Consider the following 10441-nt stretch of genomic DNA (forward strand, 5'->3'; position numbering starts at 1 on the left):
CTACAGGCAGTTCTGTCCTTGGCATGCTTGCCAGGCAGTCACACACTGATGCTTGCTTGCTGTTTGTCATCCCCCAGATGCAGACGGCAGACTTAGTTCTGGGCACACTGCTTATGCCTCTTCGAAGAGCTGCCGTGTCCCAGACGCGAGCTACGGCTGCCTGTGCGCAAACATCCCCGCGCTGGAGCTGATGGCTCTGTATGTGGCAGCCGCCATGCACGACTACGACCACCCGGGGAGAACCAACGCGTTCCTAGTGGCTACGAATGCACCTCAGGTAGGAAGGAGGTTTTCAGGAGCTTAAGAATAATCCTGGAAATTTTAATAACCCATTGCATATCCCTCTAAGCCATCATTTTTTTGTGAGTTATGTTGCCAGTAGAGACTCTTCGTTGTAATTAATTGATGAGAACACATGATGAGGAATGCTAGGATCAGTTTCTTCACCATAAAAAAGGAATACATAGTTTATGAAATACCTCCATGTTTTTAAAATTCTAGATATTGATAGAAATATTTTTTTGAAAATATTGATTAAGTTTGTGTACAATGCTGTGGCTGCAGGCGGGAGAGGGTGCCGGATCTCATGATAGGTGGCTGTGAGCTGCCATGTGGCTGCTGGGGATTGAACCCAGGACCTTTGGAAGAGCAGCCGGTGCTCTTAGCCTCTGAGTTCTCTCTCCAGCCCCCAATAGAAATGTTTTTGTCTTTTATCAATTTGATAAAGCTCTGGTTGGACCTTTGTTCTTCTGAGTGGGTCCCTAGTGTGGCTGAAAGGTATAATGGCTCAGAATGCCGTTAATGCTTTTGTTCCTTCCATTATTCTCCTATGATTTTCTCACTGTCTTGACGTTTAGTCTGTTAGCACGGTATTAATGACTATATTAGTGCACTAACAATTTTCTTCTTGGGCTGGCAAGATGTGCTCCCGGATAAAGGCCTGCCTCCGAGCATGATCCCTGAGGCCTGCGTGATAGAGAGAGCCAATTACTGCAAGCTGTCTCCTCAGATGGCCTCACATGTGTCCCTGCTCCACAAAAGCAAACGTGTAAATACAAATGTAATAAAAAGAATATGTAGTAATTTATTTTGGTACAAAAGTTTGTATGGAAGGAATATAGCTGATAAAGTATCAAATTTTTCTAGGGTCACATCACAGCTTAAATAAAGTAGTATAGATTTCCAGAATGAATACTGTAGCTAAGGTAGCTTTACGCAAGACTACTTAAAACTAAACATGGCTCAGTGATTTGAAGTGTGTGTCTGTGTTGGAGATTCCTGCAATGTTGTATGCTTCTAACAACATGCCTTACATGACTGTCTCTGATGAGTCTATCTGTCTTTAGCATTCTGTTTTTATGTCCGTTTTTATCTTTTTATCATTTGTAGCCATTTTTAGTTGCCTCTTTTTTTAACCTATCTAATTCAAGCAGGCCAGTTGTATTAAATATAGATGATAAATTCTTTTAATATCAAGTTGAGGTGTGTGTGTGTGTGTGTGTGTGTGTGTGTGTGTGTGTGTGTGAGAGAGAGAGAGAGAGAGAGAGAGAGACAGACAGACAGACAGACAGACAGACAGACAGAAAGAGATGTTCATTTTACAAATGCTATTTGGAAGAAACTACCTGCACAAGGATTTATATTCGCAGTTTCACTCAACAAATTCAGAGGCCATTCTAACCTCCACAGTCTGGTTGACATACTTATTTGGTAAATCACGATTCTTTGGAAAAAGCACTAGATGTGATGTCAGGAAGCCTGTGTGTGATTTGGTTGCTCACTTGTTCCTGAGGTGTGTGAATGAGATAAAAGTGTATTATCCCTCTGGGCCTAGGAGAAGGCTTACCTTCTCCTAGCATGAGGAGCTGCGTTAAGACTCCCAGAATCATGTTAAAAAGGCAGACATAGTGGCATGCTCTTGTGACCCTGGCTCTGGGCAGGGGAGGGGTACTGGTTCTTTGGCTAGCTCATCCATCCAAAGAATGAGCTTCAGAAGGTTCACAGAGGGACTGTCACAAAAATATTGGAAATGATCTGGAAAAGACATTCATAGTCAGCCTCTGGTTTTCACAGGAACTTGTAGGCACATGTGCACCTGTCCACACTAACAAGTGTGTATAACACATCATACCACACAAAGTTTTCCAGTGGAACAAAACATCGTGATATAAAGGGCAAAAAGAAACAACATGTTAAAACTACATGGTTTATTTTGACTCATCATTTTAGAAGTTTTAGTTTACAAAATTGTTGGGTTACATTGCCTTTGGGCCTGTGTGGGCATAACTCATCATGAGGAGTGTGTAGGGAAACAAAACTACTATGCTGAGGGAATTCGTGTGAAAAAGACAGAAGAGCCTGGCACCTAACAATCCTTTCCAAGAGCGCGCTCAGTAACCTACGTTCCACATGAACCTCCAGGCAGAAAGACCATCTTGTAGAATACTGGAGGAAGCTGCTTGGAGAGAATGAGATACTAGTATGGGTGTCAGTATTGCAGACTAAAGGGCTCTCAGTGTACAAGTGTAGTAGGTGGCACCAGACACCCCGCCCCCCCCCCCGCCTCACCAGACGCCCCCCCCACCTCACCAAACGCCCCGCCCCCGAGTCTGACCAGACACCCCGCCTCCCGCCTCGCCAGACGCCCCGCCCCCGCCTCACCAGACGCCCCGCCTCCCGCCTCGCCAGACGCCCCGCCCCCGCCTCACCAGACGCCCCCCCCACCTCACCAAACGCCCCGCCCCCGAGTCTCACCAGACGCCCCCGCCTCCCGCCTCGCCAGACGCCCCGCCCCCGCCTCACCAGACGCCCCGCCCCCGGCCTCACCAGACGCCCCCCCACCTCACCAAACGCCCCGCCCCCGAGTCTCACCAGACACCCCGCCTCCCGCCTCGCCAGACGCCCCGCCCCCGCCTCACCAGACGCCCCGCCCCCGGCCTCACCAGACGCCCCCGCCTCCCGCCTCACCAGACCGCTCCCCCCTCTCCAGACGTCCCCCCCCACGCCTCTCCAGACGCCCTCCTCCCCACCCCCCCACTCCCCCCCCACCCGCCTCAACAGATGCCCCCTGCCCCCACCCCAGTCTCAGAGACTCAGTGCTAAGCCTGGTACCAAAGGAGGAAAGAAAGGTCCTTACAGTCATTTTCATGTCAACAGGTGAGTTGCTCTTTCCACAATCTGTTCTTATTTTTTCCCATGTATTTGATGTTTGTACTATGAGGATTATAAATTGATTCTGATTTTTGCTTCCATTTTATTTCTCATTAGTAATTTCAGAGGACAGTTTGAATGGCAAAGGAATTGGGAACTTACTCTTTTATTTTACTGTCCTAGCTCTCTGAAAGCCTCTAGCTAGCTTCAGAAAATACTCATTGAACATGAGTTCAAACTATTGTCATGTGTATGGTGTGTATGCTTTGGGGGGGGGCGGTGCATGTGGAGGCTGAATAACAAATTTCAAGGGGCTCACGTTTCCACTTGTGCCTACGCAGGCTCCGGGGTTGAGGTAGGTGGTGAGGCTTTTGCCGTGAACCCGGTCCCATGAGCTCGCGGGCCCTCCAGCAGCGTGCTCATGACCTTGGAGTTTAGTTACTTCTTCTTCATATGGTGGAGCTATTTTAATGTCGTGTCAATCGTCACTAAATCAAGCATGATTCGTCAACACAGTTAAATATAAACTGTTTCCTCATGGAATCTTTGGAATGAAGTCTTTTGGGGGAACTTATGCTGCTCCGAAGTCTCTGAGGGTTCATGAGAAGCTTTGATGTGTCTCAAACAGCTTAAATCATTCCACTGTGTAAAGTGGTCACCAGATGGCATGCAGGTGTGCCAGCATCAAAAAGCAGGTACAGGCATCAAGCTCACCTGTGTCTCAGCTGGCACGCCTTCCTCTCTCTGTGTCTGCCTTTTCTATTAGGCAGTAAGGGCCAGGAGGACACAAACAGAGCTTTGTTTCTGTTTTTTAAACCCTGCACTTTAACACAACTTCAGATGGCTATTTTTAAAAAATCACTTCTTCCTTAGTAATTTTGAAAATGTTTTAGTTTTTAGAAATGGTAGAAGCTTTAGAAATTCTATATTCTACTGGTTCCGACTGCCACCTCAGGGCCTCCCACTGGTGTGAGGCAGAGAGAAGCAAGCTCATACTATTGAGTCCAGGGGATTTGCGATCTTGCCTGTTTGGTGCATATTTATCTCTCAGGCTCAGTGTCAGGACAGGACTATAGGCTGTGACTTACGACACGCGGGCCTCTGGCTTACCCTGCGCATCACGCCGTCTTTACTTAACTCTGTGCTGCTTGCAGAACAGAGTTGGGCCCTAATCCTAGTCTATATCCCAATGAACTTATTATTAGAAGCTTTAAAAATTGAATGTTTACTTAAAAAACACAGCTTTCCCTCACTTGGGAGGCAGCATGGCATTGCAGAGTATTTGAGAATGAATATTTCATTTTTTATGTGCACATCAGAAGAAAAGGTGTCCTTAGCCTCTTTGCACAGCAGTCTACTCCCTGGTAAAAATCATTACAGCCTTCCATCATAGTAGGCCTCATTTGTAGGCATGTGCACTGTTCTGACCGTGAGGTATCAAAACTCCTGTGTGAGATACTTGTCTCATTTTTCTTTATATTCTTTTCAGGCAGTTTTATACAACGACAGGTCTGTTCTAGAAAACCACCATGCTGCATCGGCTTGGAATTTGTATCTTTCTCGCCCAGAGTACGACTTCCTCCTTAACCTCGATCACGTGGAATTCAAGCGCTTTCGGTTTTTAGTCATAGAGGCCATCCTTGCTACAGACCTCAAAAAACATTTTGATTTCCTTGCTGAATTTAATGCCAAGGTTTGTTATGTAAAGTTGTGTCTCATTTTGAAAACGGAAACTATTGTTGTTAGTGTTATAGATGAAAAGTGGTTTTTGATGTTAAATTGGAATTACATTACACATGAAGAATAATAGCTGATATTAAAGAATATTACTGTGCTATTTTAAATACACACTTTTGCTGTCACAGTTTGTCATAAAATACTGTTGCTTGATACGCTTCCTTTTGACAAATAGATGAATTTTATTATGGCTTTCTTTTTCAAATAATAATTATATCCAACATTTTTAAAGCAAAATTAGAGTTACTCAGTGCCAACTGAGACATTTTATAAAATTGAAGTTGTCTTTTTGAGAAGCCAGTTTGTGTCAGACCTTCTTTGTTCTAGTAATTTTCTCCTGCGGACATGCAGAAGAGCAGTGTCTCTTCTGTTCTGTCTGACAATGACTTCCTCATCCCCACACTTGGTGCCAGCACTGCTGTGTGTAGTCACTGTGATGTGGGATGGGGGAGGCCAGCTCATAGCTCTTCCTCTCGGAGAATCACTAGCCTGCTCTCACAACAGGGATAATAGCGTTGTGTCCCATGGAGTAGAAAAAGTTGAGGACCGTTGGTTACTTTCTTGAGAGAATTATGCTACTCCGCTTTATTTTTGGCCAACAGAAAACTGCTGGTGGCTCAATTTTTATTTCCAAGAGAAAATAAAATGCATACTAAATCTGCCTAGCTAATAATGGTAATTTCACTTACTTAAGTAATGCTAGTTAATATTTACTTAGTTGTTATTATCAGCCAGGCACTGTGTTTGTTTATCTTTTTGGCAGTGTATGACAAGATCACCGCCATTCTTTACAGAGGAGGAATTGGATCTGAATAGTTTACGTGCTGATTTAATATCCTTGTGATTTAAGGTTTAGACCACAGAGTTGAGCTTGTGTCCTTGAATTGTTTCGTTGCCTGTCGCAGCTAGAACAGACATATTTCCTTAGTTCTTTTAAGTGGCCTTTCCCTTAGGGAGAAGTAGTTAAAATTCTTATGATTAGTAGTTCACATGTACACGTGTTTACTAGAATTACATATCTGTACATGCATGTGCATCATTCTCTGTGATAATTACAAACAGTGAGACAAAACTTGGCTTCCTTCTTACCCTTTTTTAATAAAAAGCTATGCTGACTTTGAAACAAAATCTTATTCCTACTTCAGTGGAACATTTTATCACATAGGTCCATATTTACAGCATACTCTGATTTTAAGGAAGCATTTATTAAAACTTCTTTCTGTCCTTTGGACAGAAAATAGCTTTAAGATAATTGGTAAGAACTGACAAACATGAAAAACCCCTTGTGTCCTCAGAACCTAAAACAATTCTGTTTGTCCAAAATAGGCCAATGACGTGCATAGTAACGGCATAGAGTGGAGCAGTGAAAACGACCGCCTCTTAGTCTGCCAGGTGTGCATCAAACTAGCAGATATCAACGGTCCAGCAAAAGCTCGGGATCTGCACCTGAGGTGGACAGAAGGCATCGTGAGTGAATTTTATGAGCAGGTAAGATGAAACATGAGATTGATGGGATTTTGAAGAACTGCCAGATGAAGAAAACACTTTTCAGGGCTTCGATTGCTACAGGAAGTATCAGAGTTGCCCTGAAAGGGCCTAAATGTTGTGTTTACCCTGGCTCCTGGCTTTGCTCAGCTCTACCTTTGCTGCTAATATTTTTTAAAATTTTATGATATATATGTAGAAGTTTTGCCTGCATGGGTGTGTCTGTGCACAAGTGTATGCCTGATACCTGTGGAGACCAAAAGAAGGCTTCGGATGCACTAGAACTGGATGGAGTTAGCAGACGTGAGCGGCCATGTAGGTGCTGGGAACTGAATTCAGGTCCTCTGAACAGCCACTGAGCCATCTTGCCAACCCCAACTTCTAATAGCAAACAAAAAATATATAGCTTATTACTTGTCTGAAATAATTTGATTGTATTTTTGGCTGAATAGATAAGGATAGATTCTGGTCTCCAAGATCACTTTCAACCCAAAAATCTATAACTGAAAACAGTTGGTTTACAAATGAACTATTTTCCCCCAACATAGTATTTTTATTAACTATTTGGGAATTTCACACAGTACGTCCTGATCATGTGTGTTTCCCATTCCTCCCGGGTGCACCCTCCCATTTTGCCCTGCCCCGAAACCACACCAAATTTAATTTGTGTTGCCCGTGTACTCACTGGAACATGGTCAAACGCCTAGTTGCCTGCAAATTGATGACTTCGGACTCATAACTGAGAATGAGAGAAATTGAAGGCTTCTGTGACATCCTCCGCTCAAAAATAGAAACAGTCCAGACAGGAAGTTATCAAAGAGAGTGCTTAAAACTGTTATAAAGACACAGAAATGTAGCATCTATGGGGCAGAAGTCCTGACAGAAAATAAAGGATAGAAGTGAGTTCAGCACAGATACTGCATGGTTTTCAAGACTTGAATTATAACATGCTTCTTTCCATATCTTTTAAAATATTGCTTTAAAGTAACTATTTTTTCATTTGCAGAGTCTGTGCCACTTTGTGGGGAAGGTTTTCCTATAATGTTGAAGAAAACTGATTATTCTATACACTTCAAATTTCATTATCATTAAAAGATCAAATACCACTCACCTATACGATATTCCTTTGCAGTTCTTAGCCCTAGTAGCCATGAGTACTCAAGATATTTACAAGTTAGAATTGCTGTGTCTTAGAAAGTAGGAATAGTGAAATTGAGCTTGTCAGATCATGTTCACTTATTCCATGTTGTATTGTAAATGTCTCGTACCCACTCTTGGAAATTACAGAATACCATACTGTGTATCCAGTTACAAACATGAATATGCAAACGACATGCTATCTTAAATTAAGCCAATACAGTAATTTATTACTCCAAATAACAGCATTAATTTATTAATTATGAACTATTGATGTTGGAATTATAGAATTTGCAGATTGAAAGTAAAATTATCAGTATTTTATATATCTTCCCTTTTAATTGAGTGTCAACTATATTAGTTGGTATAAACAGAATATGAGAATAGATTTTTAAGATTTCTTAAGTGGAGAAAAGACAGAGTGTTTTTTCCTCTGCTGGTAGCTGATGCAGGTCTTGGGAACCCAAGTGAACACGTGTCCATCAAGCCACACTCCATCCTAACAGTAACTACGGTCATTAATGTTTTGGGGAAAGATTATTTTGATGTAGACTTTGTTTTTAAAACTTCAAGATGCCAGGTGTGGTGGTGCATGCCTTTAATCTCAGCACTCCAGAGGCAGAGACAGGAGGATCTCTGTGAATTCAAGGCCAGCCTGGTCTACAGAGTGAGTTCCAGGACAGCCAAGGCTCTGTAGAGAGACCTTTTCTCAGAATAGAAAAAATAAAGAAGAGCAAAGACAACAACAACCAAACCCTCAAGGTAGTTTTAACAGTAAACCTCAATGGTTATATCTTTAATAGCTAAATGTGTCTTTCTTTTTGAAATGCCTAGGGGGATGAAGAGGCAACCCTGGGTCTACCCATTAGTCCCTTCATGGATCGGTCTTCTCCTCAGCTAGCAAAACTCCAGGAGTCTTTTATCACCCACATTGTGGGCCCCCTGTGCAACTCGTATGATGCTGCTGGCTTGCTGCCTGGTCAGTGGGTAGAAGCAGAAGAGGATGATGATGATACAGACAGTGGGGATGATAATCATGATGATGATGATGGTGAAGCATTAGACTCAGATGATGAAGAAACAGATGACAATCTAAATCCCAGTAAGAATAGAAGGAAACTATGTTTAATGCTACTGATTATGAATGGGCACTGAATGTGGATTTAGATATTTGCATTTTAGGTACAGATATGTTGAGTAACTCCTATCTAAGTGTTCGGATTGACTAGTCAGGTTTTGGATAGCTGCTGTGTGCTGGTACTACAGGCAATGGGGGCTCGTGTTTAACAAAAGTAGCATTTCTCAAGACACTGTCTTCCAGCAAATGCTTATATGAACATCTCTGAAGTGGGTCCTAGCACTTAGACTCATGTCACCCTCTTCAAACATCAGAACATCCGGGAACACAACTTCAGAGCAGCCCCACATGGACTCTGGAAGTGAATCAAGACAGCGGGGCCAAGCAAAGGAGCCCAGAACTCCTGCCTGTGAGGAAAGAACCATGGTTTTGATATCAAGAATGAGTTATATAGCACCATATTTTTATGAATAAGACAATAAGTAGGAAAAAATCTTGTCTTTGAAACTTTTAATGAATGCCACTTCCTCTTTATTTTAAAGTAAGATTTAAATTACACCTAGATAGACACTTTTTAAAAATATATAAAGACTCTGATATGGAGCATGATGAAAATTTCATTTTTATTTAGTGGAGGTACATCTTTGTAGATACTGTCATCCGGCCAGTGCTCTTAGGCAGGCTCCGCTTGTCTGGCTGCCTTCCACCTACTTTAGACACAAAGGCTTTGTGTTTGGGTTGGCACAGCAGACAGTGATCTTATGCCAACTTGGGGTTGATTGACTGGCTTTTCATAATAAAGAATATTCATGAGAGTCTTGGAATTACATTTAACTTAATACTTTACTACATTACAAACTTTATTTTTGACTTTGGGTTGTTAGAATTTCCATCTTAGATTTCAGCACTATTCTCCTTTCTAACCCAGTATTCTCTGTACCTTGTTTCTGTTTTGTTTCTATCCAGAACAACTCCTGTCACTCATAGCTTTGTCTATGTTCTGTTAGGATGTGATCTCTATAGCAACGATAATTTTTTTTTCTTATTCTTCACATTAAAACCTTAGAGTTTGTGTTACTATGTAGACTAGAGTGGGCACTGAGGCATTTACTGATTGAGCAATTGAGTTATATTTGCTTTGATACAAATGTTTGTTCTAAATTTCACAGAACCACAAAGAAGGAAAGGCAGGCGGCAAATATTTTGCCAGCTAATGCACCACCTCACTGAAAACCACAAGATATGGAAGGAAATCATAGAAGAAGAAGAAAAATGTAAAGCCGAGGGGAGCAAACTGCAGGTGGAGAACGCCTCCTTACCTCAAGCAGATGAGATTCAGGTTATTGAAGAAGCAGATGAAGAGGATGAGCAGATGGTTGACTAGAAGAAAACTCCTGCCCAAGAAGCCTAGGGCTCTCTTCCTGGGTCATTACCCAGTGCTCACTGTACTGACTCTTAACTGACCATCCCCGTGTGGACAAGCCTTAATACTGTGAGAGGAGTTTTGCTACCCTGGCAGTTCTCACTCCTAAGCACTTTGATCACAAACTAGAGAAAGATTCTTAGAGCTGGCTACAGTGACTCATGTTGCAAAGCCCTTCCTCAAGCCCTCACTGTGTCACAGTGCTGCTTTGCTGGTAGTGAGCTCTTGTTTCTCATGACAGGGGAGGGTTAAAACTCAAGTGACTTCGGTTTCCCAAATGGCCGTGATGCTTTTATGAAAACAGGATTCGTCTTGTATGTCCATATATATCTTTTATGTCTTTGTTTGGGGGTGGGGTGGGGTAGGAAACACACCTCTATGCCTAATCCAAAAAGGGTTTCATTGTGGCCTTTCTGAGCGATTTCTGCTCA

At 42.6% G+C, this 10441-nt stretch overlaps 1 protein-coding gene across 1 annotated transcript in view; it reads left to right on the plus strand.

Annotated features, from left to right (window-relative positions):
* Pde3b (phosphodiesterase 3B) overlaps positions 1–10197 on the plus strand; it is a 126586-nt gene extending 116389 nt beyond the window's left edge. Inside the window, exons 13-17 of the mRNA XM_051149383.1 lie at positions 78–277; positions 4640–4843; positions 6214–6375; positions 8344–8611; positions 9757–10197. Coding sequence (XP_051005340.1) covers positions 78–277; positions 4640–4843; positions 6214–6375; positions 8344–8611; positions 9757–9971 — 1049 coding nt within the window. The 3' untranslated portion in view covers positions 9972–10197. The remainder of the gene's footprint in view (positions 1–77; positions 278–4639; positions 4844–6213; positions 6376–8343; positions 8612–9756) is intronic.
* Positions 10198–10441: the final 244 nt, after the last annotated feature.

The sequence above is a fragment of the Acomys russatus genome, chromosome 7, assembly GCF_903995435.1.
Source record: "Acomys russatus chromosome 7, mAcoRus1.1, whole genome shotgun sequence".
NCBI lineage: Eukaryota > Metazoa > Chordata > Mammalia > Rodentia > Muridae > Acomys > Acomys russatus.